This window comes from Nannospalax galili, unplaced genomic scaffold (assembly GCF_000622305.1).
Source record: "Nannospalax galili isolate Female #2095 unplaced genomic scaffold, S.galili_v1.0 scaffold1490, whole genome shotgun sequence".
In the NCBI taxonomy this organism is placed as follows: Eukaryota; Metazoa; Chordata; class Mammalia; order Rodentia; family Spalacidae; genus Nannospalax; species Nannospalax galili.
Genome location: NW_008327613.1, coordinates 68687 through 94925, shown reverse-complemented (window position 1 = coordinate 94925; position 26239 = coordinate 68687). Strand labels below are relative to the sequence as shown.

At 43.2% G+C, this 26239-nt stretch overlaps 2 protein-coding genes across 4 annotated transcripts in view; one reads left to right on the top strand and one right to left on the bottom strand.

Annotated features, from left to right (window-relative positions):
• Positions 1 to 21934, bottom strand: part of Napb (NSF attachment protein beta) — a 50701-nt gene extending 28767 nt beyond the window's left edge. For 2 of the 3 annotated variants that reach the window (XM_008836921.2, XM_029564555.1), the window contains exons 1-2: positions 21730 to 21933; positions 3318 to 3397 (exon numbers count right to left, since the gene is read on the bottom strand). In XM_008836921.2, the coding sequence (XP_008835143.1) occupies positions 3318 to 3397; positions 21730 to 21827 (178 nt within the window). In that variant the 5' untranslated portion in view covers positions 21828 to 21933. Of the gene's footprint in view, positions 1 to 3317; positions 3398 to 21729 lie in introns of all 3 variants that reach the window. The other variant, XR_003849837.1, reaches the window with a different exon arrangement.
• Cstl1 (cystatin like 1) overlaps positions 21327 to 26239 on the top strand; it is a 28209-nt gene continuing 23296 nt past the window's right edge. Inside the window, exon 1 of the mRNA XM_008836818.3 lies at positions 21327 to 21515. The gene's annotated coding sequence lies outside the window, so the exon portion shown is untranslated. The remainder of the gene's footprint in view (positions 21516 to 26239) is intronic.

Genomic DNA, 26239 nt, shown 5'->3' with positions numbered 1-26239 from the left:
AAAGGCCTAAGGGAGACACTGACCAGTGAGTGATGTGGCATTGGGTAGGGCAGTAGCTACCTACCTACAGGAAAATGTTAGTTGACTAGCAGCTTTGATGGACTCCAGCTTGGAAGAATATAGTAATGGCTTGGCCCTAACATGAAGTACTTGGAAGGGCCTGGTTCAGGGTGCACTGATGCTGGGCATTTTCCTTACTGCATATAAATCTCTCCTTAGCGCATTATTTCAATGACATTGTTTCCTTACAACTCCTGACAGCATTTCACTTTCCACTGTTAGTATTGCCCATCGCAGAACCAACCACAGCCTGTCCTTTTCCTGCTGAGGGTAGCAGCACAGAAGCCAGGCTCTGGCGGGCCACCCTGTACCTCCAAGACAACAGTAAGCCACAAGAGGGGGCACTGCAGCTTTACATTTTTATGCCAACTTTCTCAGACCAGCTGCTGCTGATGCTTACTTTCTCACCTGAAACACACATTCCAGTCACAGCTGCCTAATGCCAGCTCAACCTCTTCAAACTTGGAAGTGTCTTTAAAGGAGAATACAGTGAATTCAATGGCCTCTGGGAAGTTACTCAACTTGTAAGGCTCACACCTGTCTCAATAGGCATGGCACTCATGTGCACATACCTACTCTCTCTCTCTCTCTCTCTCTCTCTCACACACACACACACACACATATAATTAAAAGAGAAAATAAATCTCTTTTTGGAAAAAAAAAAGACTGATGGGGAGAGAGCAGAACATGGTACACTAGGGAACTAGCTAGAAAGCATCACCCTGGCAAAAGACAGTGCAGGGTACATGGAAAGTCTTCACAGATATAAAGAACAAGAGCCTCTCTGAGTGAAACTTCCCATTTGACTTTCAGATAAAACAGGTAAGCAGCCCTCCTGGGTAAGATCACTTTTCACCTATGATTACAGGACTTGAACAGAAAAGATGGGCTGCTGGAATGATTCTGCTTCTTTTCCAATTTTTAAAAATACTTTATTATTTTTATCTTATGTGTACGTGTGTATTGCCTGCATGTAGGTAAGTGCACCCGTGTTGTGCAATGCCCACAGAGGACAGAAGAGACTGTCAGATCCCCTGGAACTAGAGCCACGGACAGTTGTTAGCTGCCATGTGGGTGCTAGGAATCAAGCCCGGGTCTTCTGCAAGACCAAACAGTGTTCTTAACTGCTGAGCCATCAATCCAGCCCCGCTTTTCCAATTTTTCAAGCACAATATAATGTTAACATAAGTGTGTTCTGAAATCTTACCATTTCCTTTGTACCTGCAGAGCCAGATGCAGTTTTTCAGATTCATCTAGCTCAAAAGTATTTTCTCCTTTGAAACAGTTTTTAAACCATTTGCCTTAAAGGTTATGGGAAAACCGTAGTTAGTAAAAGGCAGGTAGCCATTTTCCACCTTATAACAGCTGCATGCAGAGCTAGAGAGCTGTGGTGGTTTGAATGAGACATGTCAGTGTCTGGGGAAAGTTGTGGTGCCTTATGGGAGGCGCAGCTTTGCTGAAGAGAGTATGACACTAGGGCGGGCTTTGGAGCTCATTTCCTTGCCCACTTCTGGTTGCCCTCTCTGCTTCCTGCACAAGCTCGAGGGACTGTTATTCCTTTGGAATGGTAAACCCCCCAAAACTCTTCCTTTTATAAGTTGCCTTAGTCATGGTATCTTATCACAGTGACAGAAATGTAACCAATACAAGATCCACATCCCTGCTTTGGCCCAAGGCGTGCCTCCAGGTCACTACATAAAGATCTGTCACCATCTGCAATGAGAAGTCTCTTTCTACAGGAGAAAAGGATGTACTTTTCTTGCCAATTAGGAAGGGTCACCCCTTGAGACAGAGGAATCCTAATGATCTGCTCTGTGTAGAAGGCTTACCTTAAAGAATATGCTAATCTTTTCTGCACTAATGCCTGGCCCTGGGATCGAAAGCCTCCCTTTTAAGCGGAATATGTAGTCCTAGCCTCCTACAAAATGATTTTAAAGAATTTGTCTGACCAGTTCTCATAGTTTCAGAGGACACTATGCAAAATGTCAAGGGAGAAAACCAATCAATGATCCTACCCAGCTGTAAAGTCTACAAACCACAACAATGACGGATTCAGCAAACTATCTCTATTGGTACAGCAGTGGCACTTTTATCTAGGGGCTAATCAACAGCTGTCTAATTGGACTTAAGATCCATTCAGTAGGCGGAAAATCTTGCGTGTTACTGTAAACAAAGGCAAGTATATATGGCTGGAGAGGTCACAGACCCTTAAGAAAAATCGACTTCTGCCACTTCCTTAGACCAATGTAGTTTCTCACTATATTCTAAATATGTATCCTTGTATTTACAGACAAGTGTACCTCTCAGCATTCATCAATGAAGCATCTTTTTGCAACAAATGGAGACTATTACAGAGTTCTATAACTGGTCAAGTGCCAAGAATAAGTGACTGTGAAATGCCCAGTCCTCAGTGACACATCTACAATGCAACCTCTACACCTAAGGTTCAGGGAACATCACAGAAGAGGGAGCAGAAAGAATATAAGAGCCAGAGAGACAAGACACCTGCTGCTTGTTAATGCATTCTAGACAGGATAGGGAAGCTTCACCAAAGAAATTTCCACAGTATGGTAGTCTAAGGAGATCAACATAATGACAAAGTCAGTTGACATGCCTATGTAATGGCAGAAATGTCACAGGGTCCCACCTCAAGATGAAGAGCTACAGGCAATCAATGGATGCTGAGGGAAGGGGAATCAGTTTTCTCCAGGGACTAGGTCCTTGAGAGGTTATCTAACCCCAACTGGGCAGCCCTAAACATAGGTACACATGAGCACCATTAAATGGACTCAGTGCATTATATACTTATATATTTATTTATGAATGTATGTATGTATATGTAACAATAATAATCAAAAAAGAGGATAAGAAATTCAGAGGGAGGGGCTGGAAAGATGGTTCAGTGGGTAAGAGCACTGGCTGCTCTTGCAGAGGACCCAGGTTTGGTTCCCAGCACCCACGTGGAGGCTAACCACCATCCTAACTCCAGTTCCAGTAGATCCAACACCCTTTTCTGAGCTCCACGGGCACTGCAAGACACAGGTGCACTTACATACATGCAGGTAATACACTCATACAATAAAATAAAAAATAAATATTTAAAAAAGAAATTGAGAGGGAATGAGGGGGCTTGGGAGGAGTTGGTAGGGGACTGGGAGGGATGGAAATAATGCAAAGACAATACTCATGTATGAAATTCTCAGAAATAAAAGATTTAGAAAAGAATCTGCCTGAAAGGTACACAACACTGTACGTACCACTCCAGCTCTTGGCCATCTTGAACATGTTTGCAGCCCTAGTGTACATTTCACAGGCCTCTTCTATTCTTGTGTTTCCTCTAAGAAAAAATTAAACAGGAGGTTACATTTTTTTGGTTAATAACCATCCACATCCCTCCTCCCTTCCTAGAACAAAAAATGTTTAATGAGCATTTCTGTGCATCAGACAAACTACAGAATCTTAACATCTGTTTAAGAGATAGATACTCTTCCTGTCTCTGTATTTCAGAAGAGGTAGCTGGGCCATGCAGAGGTAAAGTTACTGTCCCTGGCCACTTAGCAGATATTAGAGAAACAGCACACACACAGATCTAGTGAATCCATAGTCCATACCCTTAACCAGAGTCTGTTCTACACATAAGATATGGAAGTTTTGCTTTTTTAATTGAATTTTTGTGTATGTAATATAAACATCTCAATCAATCTTAATTATCTTTATACCTCCTTCCCCACTGGCACCCTCCCCACTGGAATTCATACACTCTGTCACTGTGTTAAGGTCTATTGTGTCAAGTTAGTGCTCCCAGATGTTCCTTAGAGCAAGTTCATGTACTGAGGTCTAGTAAGCCTATCTAGAGTCTCCCACTTTAGGAAGATCAGCTCTTCCTCACCCAGCAGTAAGGAAATGGAAGTTTTATATCAGGCTGGGTAAATATGCTTCTTTATATTAGAAGTATATTTTTCAAAGATTAAAATTTGAAGGATTGGGGCCGGAGACCTGGCTCAGCAGTTAAGAGCACTGGCTGCTCTTTGCAGAGGACCCAGGTTCGATTCCCAGCACCCAAAACCATCTGTAAGTCTGGGGGAATCAGATACCCTCTTCTGACCTCCACAGGCACTGCATAACATGGGTGCACTTACATACATGCAGGTAATATACTCCTCCACAAAAGACATTTATCTACCTTGTCTGTTTACATTGTAAATATAAAATCACCAGAGGAAAATTAAGACTCAAGTAACTGACTGCAGCACATGAGGAACTCAGGGTGGAGCAGGGAGACACGGAGATCTGAGATGGCTTGAAGGTGAAGAAGGGCTAGCATGTGTGCAGGGACGCTGAGCTGCAGCGGGGAAATGTAGCTCTGTCAGTGCATCATCAGTGCAGTGGGGCAGGAGCTGGAGAAAGCTCCTCTCTATGGACTGTAGCTGCCGAAGCTGTTCTTCTCAGAGACTTCCAAGAAGCCAGGATTCTTGACATCACAAAGAAAATAATTTCAGGTGAGTCAGTAGGAAGAAGAATTGGCATTTAGGAAGTTTTTTGTTTTATTTTTGAGACATGGTCTTGCCCCTAGATGGCCTGGTAACTTAGTATGTAGACCAGACTGGCCTCCAATTCACAGAGATCCACCTGCCCCTGCCTCTACCTCCCTAGTGCTGGGATTAAAGGCGTGTACCACTTCACCCAGCCAGGAAGAGTTTTTCACACAGATTTAAGCGTGGAGTTAGCAGAAAAGAAGCATGTGTACCAACAAGCATGGGCCTGGGCTTCTCAGAAGTCTCTCTTAGTATCTTCAGGAGAGCTACAGACAAGGTTTTGGGGGCTTCTGAAGTTCTACCTGAGGTGGCTAAGGAGCCAGAGATCCCAGGGTGCTTCCTGACATGCACTGGATAGCTGGACAGCTAGAAAGGCAAACCCTGCCACAAGGGCGCCACAGGGCGTTAAGGTATGATTTTACTGTAAACAAAATTTAGGGTCTTACTTGTGAGATTCCCTGGAAGCTGCAGGTTTCCACCTGGGAAATGAGTAAGGCTGTGCTTGAAGGTCACATACATTTAGGTCTTACGCATGGTTTATTGCATGTTAACATTCTCGTTTGAAATCTATATAAAAGTTGTATTGTCTCTCTGTAGGTAATCTTCACAGCACATTTTGTTAACTGTGCTGGAATTCTCAACTGTCAGTTGACAAGAGACTTCAACCAGACTTGGGAGTGAGGGTTGTTTTTCCTCCCTAAGTCCCCTTTAATTGTCCCCTTCTATCCCGCTTCATCTTTGGGCAGAGCCCAAGCTAATCAGGGAGGCCCAGATTTGACTCAGATCTTTGGCACTAATTACTAACAGTTTGACCTGAGTTACTTTTTTCTTAAGGTTTATTTTTTTATTATTTTTATTTACAACTATGTATGTGTGAACGTAGTGTTGGCGGAGGCCAGAAGAGGGTATCAGATCACTTGAAGCTGGAGTTATAGACAGTTGTGAGCTTCTGACCCTGGACGCTGGGAACCAAACTCAGTTCTTCTGGAAGAGTAGGAAGAGCTCTTAATCACTCATCCATCTCTCCAGTTCTCTCAGCCTCTTCTTTAACATCTCTGTACATAGGGAGCATAACATCATCTATAGCTGTGAGCTATTATGAGGATCAAAAGAAACAATCCATACAGAGTCACCAAACTGGAGCCTAATCATGGAGATCCTCAACCAGGATGGTTACCGTAACTACATCCACGTGCTGAAGGCATAAAAATCTTTGGGAATATTTCTGCCTCCTCCCAAACTCATGTTAAACTTTAATTCCCAATGCAAGAGACTAGGAAGTGAAGCTGAATGAAAAGCCTGCAGGCCATGATCAGTGGATCAGCACAGCTCTAGCAAGGGTTTCATTTGTCAGAGACAGGATTCCACTATGCTGCACTGGCTGGCCTCAAACTCACAGAGAACTGCCTGCCTCTGTCCCCAAGTGCTGAGACTAAAGGCATACACCACACCTGATTTCACCAACGGCTTGTGGGGTGGTGGGTTCTCTCTTCTTTGCTCCTCTTGCCCCATGAGCACAAAACATTCACCCCCCACCTTCAGACTTCTACCACGTGGAAGCAAAAAGACTGACAAAAGAGGTCAGTGCCCTGGCTTTATACTTTCCAGTCTCTAGAACAGTGAGAAATACGGACACTTGTTCTTCCTGAGTTACTCAGTCTCAAGTATTGTTACAACAGCTCAAAACAAACTTAAGATACCTGGAGTCAAGTCTGTTGGGGATGGGCTGGAAACGATGGCACAGCGGTTAAGAGCACTGGCTATTCTTAGAGGACCTGGGTTTAGTTTCTGGCACCCACGTGCTAGCTGACAACCATCTGTACCTCTAGTTCCAGGGGATCCAATACCTTATTCTGACTTCATCAGGCTCTGAATGCATGGTGCATTTACATACATGCAGGCAACACACACATATAAAACACAAATAATTATTTTTTTTTAATTAAAAAAAAGGAGGAAAAGCAAAGAGGGCTGCACCAAAAGGAAGAGCCAGCATAAGGAAAGCTGTCCCCTCACACCTCAGGTCCCTCCTCCCTACTTCAAATCTACATGCTTTTTTCTTCTCCCAATAACAACAACAACAACGAGCTAACAGGTTTTCCCGAATGAAAAATTCCGCACGTGGGAAGTTTCTCACTTTTAGTCACAGCTCCCTGGAGTTAATCAGAGCTCGCCTTTTCCTATGTCTGTTTTTCTATCAAGTACCAGGAATCTTAAACTGTAATTACAGTGCAATCATTCTTATTAAAGGTTTCTAAAGAAAAGGAATTTAATTAAAATGTATGTTATCCTATTTTCAAAGAGATGCAGCTATGAGCAAAACTCCTCCTGCATTTGCTAGGTTCACACCAGACAGCTCCACCGTAAGTCCTCTGTCTCACTGTAACAACCAGGAGAGACCCGGCTCACTCAGCCTGGGACAATGGTACAGCTGACTCCTGACTTCAGATTTAGACATCTTTATGAAAATACTGAACCAGTCTGGCCAGGAGACACTCCCCTCTCCTAAAACAAAATCACCATAAGCACCATCACTTTAAAAATTCTAGAGAAAGCCAGGCATGACAGCACATGCTGCAGTCCAATACTTGGAAGGTAGAGGCAGCAGGTTCAAGAGTTTAAGGTCACTCTCAGTGAGTTTAAGGCCAGCCTGGGCTACATGAAAATCTGTCTCAAAACAAACATACAAACAACAAACACCTAGAGAAGACTCCATGTCAAAACCAGAATTTGGGTTTGGGGTGTGATTCAGCTGCTAGAGTGCTTGCCTGGCATGTAAGAAGTCCTGAGTTCGAGCCTCACCCAACATCATAAACTGGACATGGTAGCTCACACCCTGTCATCTCAACACTTAAGGAAGTGAAGGCGGGAGGGTCAGAAGTTTAAAGCCACACAATGAGTCTGGGGCCAGTTTGGGCTATGTGAGAACTTGTCTCAATTTAAAAGAAGGAGGGGGGTGGGGGCAGGCATCTCGAGGAACTTATGAAAAACAAAGACCAGACTGCAAGATGGCTCAGAGGTTAAGGTACTTGCCACACAAGCCAGATGACCTGAGTTTGATTCCTTGAAACCATGTAAAGATGAAGAAATGATTCCACTGTTGTCTTATGATCTCTGCATGCAAGTGTACCCTAACATGCATGCCCCCCATCGTTAGACACACACACACACACACACACACACACACACACACACAAACACAAACTTAAGAGACCAAACAATATAACTATAAACTTCATGAAAAAAAGTATCATTAAAAGTACACCAATTGATTATGCACATGAAAGTTAACTGTTACAAGTTTTATATTCAGAATGTACATTCAAAGAGGTCAACTGATTGCTACTTTAAGCCCCATAGGGGGCAGATGATTCTTGGAAACACAACAAAGATTCTGTGAAAGAATCTCTGCTATGAAGTGGCATTGTATCAGTACACACACTCAAGTGGCATGGCGAAAGCTACGCTGAGCTCATTTAACTATTTTTGGTACATACAAAGGGTTTCTGTCTTTGAATAGGAAAACACGTCTACCAGGGAAGGAAACACCATGGGCTCAAGAGCTACCAGAAGCCTCAGCCCGATAGCCCTTTATTTCCCGGGAAGGCAGACTCCCCTCTTTTTGACCATGATTACTGAGCATACATTTGTTGAGATCAGAGGTCAGAGTGCTGAGGGAGAACCTCACACTACAGGGATGAAAGATGTCCAAGACAGCATGTCCAACTTCTCCCTGGCCCACTGTGGTCAAAGCTTCAGTGCTCCCTGTACCAGGGGTCAGTGAACAGGAGAGCTGTCAAAAAGCAACTACTCAAATTCTCTGAACTCTTGTTCTTTCTCCATCCCGAATAATCACTGTTTTGAAGCATAGTACAGCACTGGCAACTATGGTACATACTATTTTAAAACTGTGGGTGGGAGGAGGGAGAAATCAAAGTAGACTCATGGGAATTAATGGCACACACATCATGAGATGTACCCAAAAGGGAAAGGTAACAACAGCAGAGGCAGAAATAAAGCTGCCTCTAAAATCACAAGATATTAGAGCAGAAATATCTTTTTAAAAAAATTTTATTATTTTTATTTTATGTGAGTATATTGCCTGCATGTACGTGAGTGCACCCATGTTGTGCAATGCTACAGAGGTCAGAAGAGGGCATCGGATTCCCCTGGAACTGGAGTTAAGGACAGTTCATAGCCTTCATGTGGGTGCTGGGAATCGAACTCGGGTCCTCTGCAAGTACAGTCAGTGCTCTTAACTGCTGAGCCATCCCTCCAGCCCCTAGAATAGAAATATCTTAAAAAGTGACAATGACAGTACTGTGATGTTGTGCATACAGAACCTGAGAAAGAATTCAGGTTTTTTAACCAGGATACCCTGAGAGCTAGCCAGCCATGCAAAACTACAAAGACAGGGACTTGGGTTAGAGAGATGGCTTAGCAGTTAAGTGCCCTTCTGCTCTTCCAGAGGACCTGAGTTCAGTTCCCAGCACCCATGTCTGGCAATTCACAACCACCTGTTAACTCTAGCTCCAGGGGATTTGGCACCCACTTCTGGTTTTTGCAGGCACCATGCACCATGGCATACATTCATACAAACAGTCACATACACATAAAGAACAAATATTAAAATAAAAAGACAGGGACCACTGTGCTTGTGCCTGGGACCACAGAGGGGTGTGAGTGGGGTTGGGGGTCTGCCACCCAGGAAAGCTCTTCATATTTATTAAGATTATCTCCTTATCCATTAGCCTGATCTCCAGGGAGAGGGGGCAGCACATGGCCTGGCACACAGGTTGATGACAGCGCTCGCTACTAAGTATGTGAATGAAGAACCTGTCCACATTACTGCTTGTTTTTTATCCTCTTCTGTTTGTTTTGACACTGGGTCTTGCTCTCTGTAGCCCAAACTAGCCCTGGAGATCCCTCTACCTCCTTAGTGTTGGGATTACAGACATGCAGTGCCCAGCTCCACATTATGGTTTTTAGTAAGTTTTCCACGTGTTCTTCAAGTAAAGATAGAAAATATCCAGAAAGGAGGAACATATTCAATATTTGTTGAAAGATATCTGATACATAGAGGTATTTATTGTGCAGTATTGCTATGGTTTGGATGCGCAATGTTCCCATAAGCTCAGGTGTTTAAGCATAGCTAGTCTCCTTGAGGACGCTATTTTGGAATGGTGTGGAACCTTCAGGATGCGGAAATTTGAGGAAGTAGGTCATTGGTGGCGGGCCTTGAGGATTACTGCTGGAACCTGCTTCCTGTCCAGTTTCTACCTCCTGTTCTATGAAGAGGTGAGGAGCCCAGACACATGGTCCTGCTGCCATGAAACTCCACGTCACCATTCTTTCTCCACCATGATGGACTTCCCTTAAACTGTGAGTAAATAAATCCTTCTTTAGGTTGCTTTTCTCAGTACTCTGTCACAGCAATGACAAATGCAAATAATACAGAAAAATGGTGCCAAAAGTAGATGGAGTTGTTGCTATGATAAACCTGATCATGTGGCTGGTTTCCAGGAGCAATGTTGATGAGTTTGGAGCTATCGGCCAGCAAAGCTCTAGAGTGCTATAAACAGAGCTTACTGTGCGACTGTGGTGGGAGTGAAGAAGGCCAGAATGCAGGTATAAATGGGGACAGTGAAGGCCTGGCTCACACGGTTTCAGAGGGAAACAAGGACTGTCCAGGAACTGGGCTAGAGGTCATTTGTGGCACATTTTGCCAAAGAATCTGGCTCTGTTCTGCAAACTTGAGTGAAGCTGAATTCAAAAGCAACAGACATATTTATCTAGTATAAGAAATTCTAAGATTGCACAGCATTCAGGTTATGGAATGGTTACTGCTCAATGCCTTTAGGTAGATATATGGTGAGCAAGGAAAACAGGAAGACATGAAAATGTACAGTTTGGAGAGAAAAGGAGTATGAACAATTTGAAAGCTGTAGACAACATGAGCTTGGAGAAAGTATATAAACTGTTAAAAAGATTAGTGCTACTAAAAAGAAACCATGGACATTGACTGGGACAACAGTCAGGTGGGCAACAGTGCCCTGAGGGGAAAGGCCCCACCCACCAAGAGCTCCAGGGTATAACAATACAAAGTGCCTGCCTCTGCCTCTGAGTGCTAGGACTAAAGGCATGCGCCACCACACGCAGAAGTCTTATTTTTAAAAAAATTTCCTTTTATTATTTTTATTTTTTGTGTGTGTGTGAGTGTATTGCCTGCACCTGTGTCATGCAGTGCCTGCAGAGGTCAGAAGAGGGTATCAGATCCCCTCAGAAACAGCCACACAACCTGATCTGATGAGTGGTCGGTCTCTAAAATGAATTTCAACCTGTATCAAAATTCAATCTTTGGACTGAATTTCAGTCTCTATAAAACACCAGCAGCTCCTGAATTTCCCAAAGGATAATGGTGGCTGCCTAAACACAAACTCACTCTACACCTTGCACGTACCAAGTCCCCGTTTCACTGCAACTGGCAGATCCAGAACTACCCGAGTGGATAGGTCCTGTTGAAGTCAGGAGAGTCTGGAGGCCTGAGTGCGGAGTGCAGCACCCTTTGCTGTGGAGGTTCTGGGAGGGACCACTCCCCAGTAAGGAAGGCTCACCAGAAGGAGGAACTTCAAAGCCAGGCGTGAGGCTTGGAGGGTTGGAACACCATAGCTGGAAACCAAAAAGAGTCTTGGCCAGGGTCTCCAGAAGACCCTGCCTGTGGGTGCAGGAGGGAGCTCAAGGATGTCAGTACAAGCATAGTACAAGGAACATGGAGTTCAGTTCAGTCTTCCTGAAAGAAAGGAGCCCTGACCTACTGCTCCACAAGACCATCCATTTCAGAAACTGTACCAACGGCAAAAAGCATTCTAACCCAGAAGCCCACCAAGTTCTTCAGTCCCTCACCTCCCATCACAGAAGCTGCTGTCAGGAGACTCCACAGGCTCTAACCAAAAGGGAAGCAGCATCACGCAGAGCTAAGCAAGGGGAACTACAGAGGAGAGCAACAACCCCCAATGACAGGCCAAAATCCAAATGTTTGAAAAGTATACGCACACACAACATCAACAAGAAATGATGATGATGAACTCTTACTGGAAGGAAAAAGGCAGTATCAGTTCAGAAATGCAATCGTTATTACAGCACCCCTGAGGAGAAGCAGAAGTTGCTGACATGGAGGGCAGTGAAAGATGAAAATGAAGCGAAGGAACCTGAGAAAAGGTGACATGGAGAACCATAAAGAGCCATTCTCCATGTCACTGCAGTCCCCTCTGAACGAGGTCTTTACATCTAGAATCTCGGAAAATTTCCAGGACACACAAAGGTCTGCATCCATAACTGAACTGCTTACTGTATACTAAGGGTCCACTGAGAAAAAAAACAAATCCTGTAAAACTAGGTAATTTTATAAATAAAGAAAACTTCTGGGTTTCCGGGTAAATATGCAACATTACTTCAAAAACTAAGAAATCAAGTCAGCAGTGGATTTCAACAGTAACGTGTACAGCAAGACAACAGTAGAACATTTCCCAAAAACCTCAAAAGGGAAGGAAGGTTATACTGCTACCCACTACACAGCAAGTCAGGCCACCTAGCAAGTACCACTAATACAAACCCAAACTCCAGGAAGATGACCAGAGAATGGCAGTGGGAGATGGGGTGGCACTGAACACATTTTATTATAGAGCTAAGACACAAGAGAAATGTTTTTTAAAATACTTAGAAATATTTTTACGCCTAAATATAAATAGCAAAAAACCCACACCTAACTAAAACAAAAACAGACACTGGAGAAGGGGGAAGTGGAACATTCCCTCAAGCACAGGTAACAGGTTCTTTCCAGAGCAAATGAAGTAGCAGAGACTTAAATAACAGGAAACTAACATCATAAAAGCTTTATATCATAAATGTAACAGCTGAGCTAAAACACAATGTTCCTAAATTTAAAGACAGATCAAAAAGTCAATCTTAAAATACAGTAAATGTAACAAAGCAGTAAGACAATAAAGAACCAGCACATCAATAACATTACCAGATTTGTACAGACCAGAGACCAACTTTCTGCTCCACAAGAGAGACACAACTAACATAAAGCTCTTTTGAAAGGGTTAAGATACCCCAGATAAGCACCAATCAACTTTGGTGAGATGTGTCCCAACCTCAAACAGTCTTGCCACCTTCCAAAGGCACCTCTTGCTGGCTTTCACCTGCTACTGCAGCTGGCTTCTGGACTGGTTCTTTCCCAAGGAGTCTCACTCGCTAGTCTGTTATTCTGTACCTTGGGATGTCCTCCTCTTATTTTTTCCAGAGAAAATAAAGACTCAGCAGGAGCACATGCAGGATGGTCCTGCACTTCCAAAGGGGGCCTATGTCCCTTCTAAGTCTACCTCCCCAGAGTCAGTCATGAGGCCAGCACAGGTGTGTGGGAAGGGGAAGTTGGCCAACACAGAGCACAAGGTGACTGGATAAACATGTGATCCTCTTACATAATGTGGTCCTAATGCAGGAAATGCAAACAATAAAAAATATGGACTCATATCCTAGTATCCTCAAACAGAAAAAATAGAATTTGGACTCAAAAGCATCAAATGCGATAAGTAAGTTCTGTAATGCTAAAGATAAAATTCACAATGAAGTTACATAGTTGTGAAAATCTCTGAAAACACAGTAGTCACCATTTTAATGCAGAAAGTAAAAAGATGCAAGATGGGTATGCACACGGAAAAGGCATTAATACACCTTTTCAGTCCAAAGCATATCAAACAGATTTTAAAGACACAAAAGACCTAGCCCTAAACAAGGGCTGGTCACTCATTAGATTTTATGCATCTCTAAGTGTAGTAAGAAAGTACCCACCTTCTGATGTGCACAAGGACCATTGATGAGCACCAATAACATATCAGGTGGCAAAGAAAATTCCAGTAAGTTCTCTAATCAAAATGAAGACAGGAATTTAATAATAACATACAAAAAGGCCTTTCTGCCTAGAATGATGCCCATAAAACCTCCTAGATCAAAGGGGAAACAAACTCAGATAAAAGCACTAGCAGGATCTACTCACAACTACCGCAGTTTTAAAGCAGTTTAAAAACTCATTGTCATAAATAGATTCTATAAATAAAATGAAGTTTCCCCCCAAAAGAGCCAGATGGAAAAATAAAATAAACCAAAAGAAAGCAATCGAGGTAAAAGCAGAAATTGGTAAGGCGGGGGCAGGAAAGCAGCACTCTGAAGAGAAGCATTGCTTGCTGGAGAACAAAGGAGCAAAAACATGGAGGGAAAAGAGGGAAAGTGCTACGCAAACACAGGAAGTGACAAGAAGCAAAAATTAACCACGGAAACAGCAGTTTCAGAAATCCTAAACGATGACTTGGCACAACTCTACCAATCAACTTTTTAAAACTTAGATGAAATCAACAATTTCCTAAGGAAATAAATTTACTAAAAGTGATTTCAGTACAAATAATATATTTAAGCATCCCAAATTCATAAAATAAAAAGAAAAAGTTAGCAAAGAAAATTACACATGCTACAGAGATGGCTCAGAGGGTAAGAGTGCTTGCTGCGCAAGAGTGAGGACCTGGGTTTGGATCCTACCACCCATGTAGAAACTGGGTGTGGCCGTGCACACACCTGTAACCCCAGCACTGTGCAGGGTGGAGACAGGAAGTTTCCTGGGCCTTCCTGGCTGCCAGTCATTTCAGGTTCAGTGAGGGACACTTTCTCAAGAGAATAAGGCAGAAAGCCATAGAAGAGGACATCTGTCAATCTCCTCCAGCTTCTGAATGTGTGCGCGCATTGCATGTGCACCTGCACACACATGCACATATACCCACACACAGCAAAAAAGAAAAAAGAAACTACACATCAAAAAGCCCAATGGTTTCGCTGTGTGTAGTTACTGCAAAAAGCATAGGAAAGAAGTCGAAATAAAGCATGTAAAAAGAGAATCCAACACAGCTTGTTTAAAAAAAAAAAAGAAAGAAAGAAAGAAAGAAACGAATACAGTAACATACGTTTGTAATCCTAGCTTTGAGGAGGCCAGCCTGGGCTACATAGTGAGCCCCTACCTCAAACAAACAATCAAACAACAAAGAAAGTAATCCAGAGAGGTTCATTCAAAGAATGCAAGGATGTTAGTTGCTGAACATGTTTGGAAGGTATAAGTGCTTTGCTGATTTCACCATCTCATCAAAAGAACACAATGTATAAGTCCAACTATATAAAATCTCCTGTAAACAGAACAACACTGTGGCCTGGTGACAATGACATTCTTGGTTTATACCCATTTTCTTGGTATTTAAAAAATATCCCAGTTTGGGCCATATATTTATAGCCACTCATTGATAACTTTCAGAAATAGGGAAATATTTGAAAAATATTGAAGTACAAAACCCCCAAATTGCACAATTGGTTTATGATGGAAGGCTTAGACAATGTAAGAGATAAATAATGCCTAGCTAGTTTTAAAAAACAGAGGGAACCATATTAGTCCAACAACCTAGTGACAAATTATACATACCAGATCAAGAAATACATGTCTAGGCAAGGTTTATCTGAGAACAATTGGTTTTTGCCCAAGCTTTATCTACAGGCACATGGTAATTAAAGGTACCAGGCTGGTGGAACTAACCTTCTTGGATGTTTAACAGACATACTTTGAGGCCTATACTAATTTGGTCACTAGTTCCAGGGGACTATGAGCATCTCTCAAAATGTCCCGTAACTGTGGTGAGTCACCTGTCCTCTTGTTGAGGGAGGCCATGGAGACCCCCATGAGATGGACTTGAACCAGTGTCCAGTCTACAAAGAGGGTCAACTCAGAGGAAACATCTCATCCATGCTTCCAAGTAAAGCCAGGCATGGTCGAGCAGGACCTTTGACTTATCTTCACATAGGTGGATCTGGTAAAAGAAAGGAGCCAGGGGCTCCTCCCAAGCCCATGTGACCCCTGAGGAACAGATCCTCAAACAGCCTTAAGAGTAAAATATTGGTTGATCTGGGCCAATTGTAGGGTCTTAAACACCCAAAAGGAAAGTATAACCCAAGATTAATGAGGCCAATATAATTTTTTAAGAGTCCATATGTATAGCTAAAGGCTACGTAATAAGCAACAATGCCAGAGAGGAGATACCTTCTTTTGAGTTGTTGGCCAGGGTGGCCCAAGAGACTCCCAGCATAGAACTGGGAAAAACCTGAACAGCAGACCCCAATCTTATCTAAAGGAATATTGAGAACTGATTTCTGCTAGATGAGGAACAGCTGACCTTCCCAAAACAAAGCCCTCTAGATAAGATAGGCTGACTAGATTCACCGGAACAAAGCCCTCTAGATAAGATAGGCTGACTAGATTCACCGGATGGACAAGTACTAGAGAACGGCTGGGGGTGCTGACAACAGGATGACAGAGCATAAGGGCTCTAGTGGGGTGGTGGGGAGGCTATGAGAGGGTGCCATCTGGGAAGTGGGTGTATAGATAATTAAGATTGTTTGGGATGTTCTGTGTGATATACACATACACACACAAAATCAACAAATTAAAAAAATGAGCTATATTTGAGGAAGAAGCATAAAAATTTATGTCATGTTAATTAGTAGAGGTAATAAACATTACCACTGAAATCTACCCGATGACTTAAATCCATATACAGGTGCCAAGGATCTGAGCGCAACCGACCATTACTAGCAATACTTAGATGCATACAGATTAGAGACGCATGCACCAACATCTAAGTGTTATTAGCAAAAACAATGAGTCTTTCTGTAAGAAACAGTATATTTTAAAATTGAGATTTTTTTTTTTCCGGTCTTTTTTGAGACAGGGTCTCCCAGTAGCCCTAGCTGTCCTGGAACTCACTATGTAGACCAGGGTGGCCGTGAACTCACAGAGATCCGCCTGCCTCTGCCTCCCAAGTGCTGGGACTACAGGCGTACACCACCACACCCGGCCTAAATGGAGATCTTTTTTAAAGTTTAAAACCTCATTCAATTTTATGTCTTACAGGGTTTATACTGAGTTCAATATTGTATAACTGTATTAATTCAACTGTGAACCTAAACATTTTATAGCCACTTTTGAAAGAGATGTATCTTTGCTCTGGAAACTGTTATTGAGGATGTTAAAGCTGTAATGAAATGCTTCTTCTAAGAAAGAAAAAAAGCAATAAAAGTTTTAAAAATGTTATTTCCATACAAAGGTAGTACTTGGAGACTGAGAAATGAGTAAAGGAAATCAAAAGGCTAAGGAGTAAATGCAAGGCCACGCACGTTCTCGTAAGCTCACCAGCGTAAGAGAGGTGAGCACCAGCACTTCACCCGATCCTACTAACTCCGAAAAACAGCTTTGTTCTTCTACCCATCTGGAAGCTAAAAACAAAAGGAAACAAAATAGCTTGGAGTGTGACCTACTAGGTTGGCTACAGTCACTAAACAGTCACTGAGCAGCCAGAGCCTATGCTTGTCTTCCCACACATAAAGGACATATATTATTACATCTCTTCCATATAGGATTACCCTATGGATATGGAGGATTACCCAATGTACCTTTCATATAGTGTAAAAATACACACAAATACACCCATGCTTCCTACACTCTAACACCTGCTTCATGAGTAAATCTGAGCCTACATTTATTGTTTTATTTTTTGAGCCCAGGTTGGCCTCAAACTCATGATCCCCTTGCTTCAGCCTCTTGAGTTCTGGGATTATAGGCATGAGCTACCACATTAATGATTTTTTAAAAAGTTGAATCTAATTTCTGTATTAATTTTAAGTGAGAAAGATCTAAATGTTCTCAAGGCTATGATATGGCGCTATCTTATTTGTGCTAAAAACAGAAACACAATCTTGAAGATGGAGAATTGGCACAGTTATTAAGAGCCCTGGCTGCTCTTAGAGAGGACCTGGGTTCAGTTCCCAGTAACTCCAGTTCCAGGAGTTTCAATGCTGCTCTGGACAGCTTTAGTTGTCAACTTGACACACGTGGGTAGAGGGAGCCTCGATTTTGGAATTGTCTCCATTGGACTGGTTTGTGGTCATGTCTGTGGGGTATTTTCTTGGTTGCTGAGTTATGTGGGAGGGCCCAGCTCACTGTGGTGGTGCCACTTCTGGGCAGGTTGTTCTGTATTGTATAAGAAAGCAGACTGAGGATGGGCCAGGGGAGCAAGTCAGTAAGCAGTGTTCCTCCATGGCCTGTGCTCCAGCTCCTGCCTCCAAGTTCCTGCCCTGAGTTCCTACCTTGGGCTCCCTGATGAACTGTGACCCAGGAGATGTGAGCCAAATAAACCTTTTCCTCCCCAAGTTGGTATTGGTCAGTGTTCTGTCACAGCAATTGAAGGCAAACAGGCTTCCAGGTATTGCATAACACAGGTGTACTTGTATATATACAGCCAAAACACTCAAACACATAAAATGAAAATAAATGAAAACTTTTTAAAAGTAAACACAATCTTCACTGAAATAAAGGTAAGTAAAGAACACTGATAAATGCCTATAAAACCTACGAAGCACACAAATTTTCATAAATATCTAAGAAGCAGACTCATGAGTAGTTACAGATAATGCAAAAGGATCCTTCATTAAATTTATACTGAGACCACCAAATTTCTAGCTCTTTTATAAGCTCTGGGATTGAGGAACATTGCAAAGGACTCATGAGTGAGCTGGGGAAGCAAGTCCGGTAGAACAAATGCTTGCCTTGCACACGCTAGGCCCCATCCCCAGCACTGCAACAAAAACCAGGAAGCTCTGTTGCTCCTAAGCACTGCTTTCTCCACTGTGCACTTGTGCAAGTCATCTCAATCTGCATTCTCCTAGCAACAAATGACACCAAGGAGGGCTTCGCAATTCAAAAATATCCTATTGTCAGTCTGGCCAGTTTAAGATCATTTCAGCATTTCACTGAGATTCTAAATTAGAATTTGAAATTAACTACAAAATTTCACAGTCTCTCTATGGCACTGAACTAAATGAAAATTAGACTCTTTGGGTAGCAGTTTTAACTATACTACACTATGCGCTTCAGAAAAAGGCTTGATTCTACAGCTACAAAACTACTTCCCTCTCTAACTGGGAATCGGGCAGTAAAACAGAATAACTTTCCAGGCATGTCTGTACCCGTCAGCTGTTTTCCTGTGAGGGAGGAACAAGGGCTCTGCTGAGAAGATGCCCTGACATCACTGCTAGCAGGCAGAGAAGGCACAGGACCCGTGGCTTACACACAGAAGCATTCAACGGATCCTTTCTGTAAACATCATGCATATTTTCATCTAAAGCAACACCACAGAAGGCAGAGCTATAGAATAGTACTGAGAAGACAGTGTTGTCAAAAAAGCCGTGTGCAGAAACCAAGAGGTAAACTCCTGACAGGCTTTAATCTGCAGTCAGGATATTAACAGTCACTGACGTGAAACATCTGCAATATGCCAAATGCCTTTTTAAATGGCTGCCGCATCCTCAAAGCATCACCTGTCCCCTTGAAAACACAAGCTGGTCAGCTCTTAAACACATGAACTCTGATGATACTCAGGTCACTCAACGTGTGTGCTTTATTAATTCTGGGTTAGCTCAGGAGTCTGACATGGGGAATGAAGGAGATACTCCAAAGGGACACAGGGCAGGGCAGCTTGTACTCCAGCCTGGAAAGGTGACAGGTGCACATAATGCCACACATGGCACAGGATCCTAAACATCTAAAACTGACACAACATTAGTCTTCCCTTTGTAACTCAAAGAGAAATAAGCCTGGTTTGGGGCTTCAAACACTTCCATACTAATAATAAAATTCACAAAACTCCAAGCTCTTTTATTCCCCTTAGCTTTACAGGAGCCAAATATTACTAGAAATAACACAATCCTCATAGAGTAAGCAACACTTACTTGACACTTTGACGGGTTAAAACTCCTTGGGCCATTTATTCATTAAAAGACTAGTGACTCACACCTTTAATCCCAGCACTTGGGAAGCAGAGGCAGCTGTATCTCTGTGAGTACAAGGCCAGCCTGGTCTACATAATGAGTTCCAGGGAGACCCTGCCTCAAAAAGACAAAAAAAAAAAAAAAAAAAAAAAAGGAATATGGACTTTTTGGCCTTCAAAAACCACTTTAACCACACCAGCTTGTTTTTCCTAAGATTTATCGTCCTCTTTTTTCCAGGGGGCCCCCCCCCAAAAAAAAAAAAAAAAAAAAAAAAAAAAAAAAAAGGACTAGTGACTGTTTGGCTCTGCAAAACTCACTTAATCCACCCAGCTTCTGTTTCCTTGATAAATAACAGGAGTTGGCAATTTTGATGAAAATGTGGAGTATTATTCCATAACCATTTCCAACATCAATAGTTCTAAATGTTTTACAAACTCACTCACTGAACTTTTACTACTCATGAGATGTGCTATCACTATTCCCATATTGGAGCAGAGGAAACTGAGTCCCAGAGGAGCAAAGCTAATATGCCCCGGCACCAAGGCCAGGATAAAAAAGTGACCTGCTGCATCCAGGCTATACAGGGATGCAGTGACTTTCTGTGCAAAGTGTGAATGGGCAAGATGAAAGTCTTCTTACATGGCCTGTCACTGACAACAGCAACACCCAAAAAAACACTTCTTTAAAAACAGATTCCTTAAGATCCTTTTAAGTGACTGCCTCAAGGTCTGACCTAGTTTCCTAAAAACAACCCATCTCTTGACCAAAAGAAACATTCCCAAGGGACAAGCAAGCCGTGCTGCCATTATTTTTCCTTTGCAAGTTACAGACTGTCTCTAGGAATCACATCCTGATTTTAAATACAGTGTGCATTAAGATCATGTCCCAACATGAGGCCTTAAGCTATTAAATTTCACACAAAGAACTTTTTACATATTTTGTGAATCAGAGAAAGGAGTTAAAGTCTTTAGCATCTGTATTAAATTCTAGGCAATGCTCCTTGTAACGTTTAAAGAGGGGAACAGCATCTGTGACTTATAGCTCTACTTTCAAGCTGAATATCACATGCGAAATTTAGGCTCCAGCAGTGACAGATGCCCTGTGAGGTCCCTGAGGATGATCTCCATTCTTCTTGGCAGTCTAAGCAACCACGGACTACAGAAAAGTAGCCCTAAGCATTTCTTGGAAATGTAAACATAACAATGTACCATTAAAATGTTATATAATATTAAAATTTGTAGTCAAAAGAATGAAGTTGCAAAAACAAGCTAACAGCTCATTGGCTGGGTTTTCAGAAGTAAATGTCCAAGCTGAATAAATAAATAAAACTACATCTAATGGTTTTTTTCCGATAATAAAATTTGCTCTCAGTTGACAGAACATCTTTCACTTTCATTTGAGGTACACAGAAATTTCTGCCACTGTCATAAACAGCTGAATCACATAATCAACCGCCCAGAATTCTCCCACAAGCTGTCAATCCAAGTTCTGCTTTTCAAGAGTTAAGAACTTAAAATCTTCCATACCACAGCAAGGAAGAATTAAAGGAAATTCAAAGGATTCCCAAAAGATACTACCTTAAATCAGGAGCTAAGCTATGGTTAATCAAACAGGAGGCCTTGCTATGGCTTATAAAGCACTCTGGCAAAGGAAAAACAATGGTGAAATGCACTCAAGGCCTCTGAACCAAGGCCAGCAGGAAAGTGCCGGAGGAGATGGGGGCGCTGACCTCGCGCTCCCCACAGGACGTCAACAGCTACCGGAGCCAGGCTGCGTCCCAGGACACCCCCGCCCCCTCCCCGGCGACACCGGCCTGGATCGGGCGTAAATAAATCCGACTCGCCAAGGCGGAGGAGTCCCCGCGGCGCGACTTAGGGGACACGGAGGTCTCCGAGGGCGCATGGGCGTTCGGGGACGTTGAAGGGTGCCTGGTTCTCCGGAGGGCCCCCCGGGGTCGAGGATCCCCCGGAGAGTCTCCGGACTCAGGGCAAGTCCCAGGGGATGCAGGTGAGCACGCGGGAGGGTCCCTGGAGGATGCGGCCGCCGGCGTCCCGCAGGACCCAAGGAGGCGCGTGGGACTCCAACACGCGTGTGTGTGGGGGAACGGAGGGAGCCGACGCAGGTTCTGGTGGCCGGGTGCTTGGGGGATTTTGCGTTGGTAGCCGCTGGCCGGGAGGCTCGGTACCGAGACCCCGAGGGCACGCAGGTCAATGGCACTCACCCGAACAACCCTCGGAGGAAGGAGTGAGAGGCCTTCACCCGTTTCTCGGCTTCCGCCATCAGCTGCACCGCTTCTCGCTCCTTCCCTGCGTTGTCCATGTTGCCCGCAGCCGCCAAAGCCTCCTCCGCAGGCTTGCGACACGCCCAGGGCGCCTTCGCCCTTCCGTTCGCCGGTGTGGACCCGCGGACGCAGCGCGCCAAGCCTTCCGGGATTTGTAGTCCTACGCTCCACCAAGGTGGCGGCGGCGTAAGCGACCACAACTACAATTCCCAGAAGGCCGCTGAGCCTAGCCGAGCACAGGACAGGTCTGCGAACTGAGAGCTCCCCCAAGCCTCGGCGCGGGGGCGTAGCCCTCTGGAGGGTCTTGGGCCGAGGTGGACGTCAAGGTTTTAAGGCGTGCGGAGTTGGAAAATGACCAGTGACTTCCAGGGGTCGTCACACAGAATACGCAATATCAAGAATCCTTGACCAGGACTGAGTAGGGGTAATGGATAGACGAATGAACAGATGGGCACCCTCAATCTACAAGCAAGTCCCTGCAAAAGGAATCTAACTCAGCGCAATTTCATCAACCATGTGCCCCCTCTCCAAAAAAAGGAGTAACAGCTGGCAGAAAGAACTATTTTAAATCTCTCTAAGAGCAAGGCATTTAAGAATGCATCATTTTCCCAAATATAAATTAAGAGTTGTTTTTAAGTGTCCCCAAACTAAAACTTTCCACTGGTCCTCTGTTGGGTTAGAAAAGAGTTGCATATACTCTGTGTAGGCATAATCCTTTTATTTTTTTCTGACTGAATTCTATCAAATGGTTTTTAGCCAGCGTGTGCTCTTACCCTTTACATAATGCTAGCCACAGCTGGTGGATCTTTATAAAATTCCTGTCTGCCAGGAAGATTTCTAATCTCCTAAATATCCATAGATAGATGCAATCCTGTGCCAGTGAATTCCAGGCCTGTCCCAGAGGGAGTTATGTTTTAATACAATGTCTAGACCATTTATGCTTGGCAATGCTAAGGCAGAGGAGGTGAAGCAAATGGAATTACTGCCAAATGAGAGTTTCTGATGGTTTAAAAACTATTCATGAATACATTGGGCACTGGCAAGCAAAACTTAATCAAGAAAATGAAACCTGTCTTCAGAGAACAAAGCAAAAGGGACCTAATTCCTGAAAAGAAAGTTCGCAAAGCGTATGTCACAGCGTCCAAACATGGCAAGGTGCTTTCAAGATGGAAAACCTCAGCTCTTGGTGCATGGTTTTATTTACAATTCTGCATGCATCCTTCCCACTTTGAAAACTGATTTGTGTGTTTTGGAACAATATGGTGGAAGAAGGAGGCAAGATTGAAAGTGGCAGTAAATGCTGGACTGGAGAGAGAAAAACTGCAAAAGCTGGACAAAGGTTCTTGAAAAGGAGAACAACTGGGAAATTTGATGGAGCCGGCCACCTTAAAAGCTGTGAGCATAGCAGTGTATTGATCCAAGCAATTTCCAGACTTGGCTCAATGAAGAAGCTTTTCAGGATGTTAAGGAAATATTGATCCTGGGGCTGGAGAGATGGTTCACCATTTTAGAGCACTGGCTACTCTTGCAGAAGACCTTGGTTGAGTTTCCAGCACCCACATGGAAACTGTCTGTAGCTCCAGTTCCAGGGGATCTAATGCTGCCTTCTAGCCTACACTGGCATTTAATGACATGGGTGCACTTACACACATGCAAACAAAACGTTCCTACACATAAAATAAATTTGTAATCTGGACAGGACCATACCATTCCTAAAGCTCAATTGTACTGTGTTTCAAAAGACAGGGAAAAATGAAGAAATAATGATCTTTCTGCCACTAGCTTTTGGTGTCAGGATCTCTTGGCATTGGGGCCTCAAAGGTGTACATTTAAAAAAGAATAGGGGACTGGAGAGATAGCTCAGCAGTTGAAAGCACTGGCTCCTCTTGCAAAAGACCCATGTTCAAATCCCAGCACTCCACGGCAGCTAACCACCCTGAGTGACTCCAGTTCCAGGGGATCTGCCACCCTCTTCTGGCCTTCTCGGGCACTACATGACACAGATGCACTTACACACATGCAGGCAATACAAAAGAACCCCATTTTAAGGCTCACAATCTAAATTCTTCAATCTTAGCTAGAATGGATCCCCAAAAGAAGACCTCAGAGACCAGACATCTCATACATAATGGCAATAGTGATTCTAATTATGGCATCTGTCTTTCATTGTCTCTGGGCACATTTTTTTTTTATTCAGTGGACACATGGACCCTCAGGCTGAGTCAACACACAGGAGGATAAATTAGAAGGTTAAGGGACCACCTTCTATATGAAAGAAGGTCCATAGAGACAGGACTGAAGACATCTGAGAACACCCAAACTAAGAGAGTCTAGATCAGAAAATGACCAATGTGAATTGGAGGTGTGGCTGTTTGCATGTTGCTAGAGCTCCAGATAGATTGGGGTCACTTTTTACAATGAGGCATCAAAAGTAATGTTGCATCACTTTTCTACACTGAAGCAAATAGGTAAGGCTCACAGAGAGGGAGCTGGGAAGCTACCTCTTTGTGGGAAGGACTCAACTTCTTTGCAGACAGTTTCAAACAAGCACAAGTAGATTAGAGGAAGGTAGTCTGCCTGAGTCTTTTGTGTTTGGGGGCTCCAAGCTAAGGAGCATTCCTGCCTCTAGTAGTCCTACTACCCTAAGTGGCTTGTTGAGGGCTTCAACTGCCTCTTCCCTGGACAGTCTTAGTTTCTCTTCTGTTTCTGTAATAAAATACTCTGACAAAATCAACTTAAGGGAGAAAAGATTTATGCTGGCTCACAGATGGAAGCTACAGTTCACCACCATGTGGAAGTTAAGCAGGCAGGAGCTTGAAGTAGCTGGTCACATATGATCTACAATTAGGAACAGAGAGCAATGACTTTTGTGCTGCTGTTCAGCATCCTCTCTCTTCCAGGATTCCCTTAATGGTGCCACCCCAAATGGGTGAGTCTTTTCACCTCAATTAGCACAAAATAATCTTCCACCGGTATGCCCAGAGGCCTGTCTCCCATGTGACTCTAGAGTCTGTTGAGTTGACAGCACCAACCATCACAGCATCCTGGAGTCAGTTCTGCCTGTAAGGTTAAGAGTGCCTGAGAGGCATCTGGACAGGACCATACCATTCCTAAAGCAGTTGTACTGTGTTTCAAAAGACAGGGAAAAATGAAGTCAATTCCAGAAGGCTCTTTATACGTAATCATTAAAGCAATGCACTAATAAAAATAATCTCCAGTCACGTGATTAGGAACTCGTGATTTTTTTAAATTAATTTTTTAAAACTTCCAAAGCAATATGAATTTGCGTGTGCTTGTGTGTGTAGGATGAAACTTTATACAATGTCACATTTGTGGCAAATACTTCCCCCCAAACTTTTAAGATGTAAGTTAACGTTTTTCTTAAGAAATAATTCTATAATGTCAGGTGTGGTGGTGTATGCCTTTATTCCTAGCTCTTGGGAGGCAGAGGCGGTGGCTCTCTGTGTGTCTGAGGCCATTCTGGTCTACATAGAGAATTTCAGACCAGGGTTACATAGTGGGACCCTGTCTCAAAAACAACAACAACAGCAACAACAATAAAACTGAACACTCCCCCTAATTATATAAAATTTGGAGCATGGAGACTGGAGAGATGGCTCAGCAGTTAAGACTACTGGCTGCTTTTGCAGAGGACTCAGGTTCGGTTCCAAGCACCCACATGGCGCTCACAGCTGTCCGTAACTCCAGTTCCAGGGGATCCCATACCTTCTTCTGACTTGCGCGGGCATCACATGACACCAGTGCACTACATGCAGGCAACACATTCATTACACATAAAAAATTTAGAGCAAAAATAAGAGATAAAATTAAATATGTGCAAGTATCTACTGGGGGAAATAAATAGTAAAATAAAATCAATGCTTATAAGAAAATGCATTTTCTTCGTATTGTTATTGCTACTTAGTTCTGTTCATTAGTTTCTATGAAAGTTGATTCAAGTTTTGAAATTAACTTGGTGCTTTTTTTTTTTTTTTAAAGAAAACTACAAATGAACCTACCATTTGACCCAGTTATACCACTCCTTGGCATATACCCAAAGAACTTGTCCTGTTGCAGAGACACTTGTACATCCATGTTTGTTGCTGCTCTTTTCACAATAGCTAAGAGATGGAAGCAACCTAGGTGTCCCTCAATTGATGAGTGGATAATGAAAATGTGGTTCATATATACGATGGAGTTTTGCTCAGCAGTAAAGAAAGATGAAATCATGAAATTTGCAGGTAAATGGATGGAACTAGAAACTCTTATACTAAGTGAAGTAACACAATCTCAGAAAAAAAATCGACATATGTTCTCCCTCATATGTGGATCCTAGGATCAGACTCTGATAAATAAGTATGCAAACAGACATAACTGCAGGAACCAAGACAAGGGTAAGGAAACAGGGAGGTAAAGGAAAAGAAATAACCTGAAGGAGAAGAATAGTAGG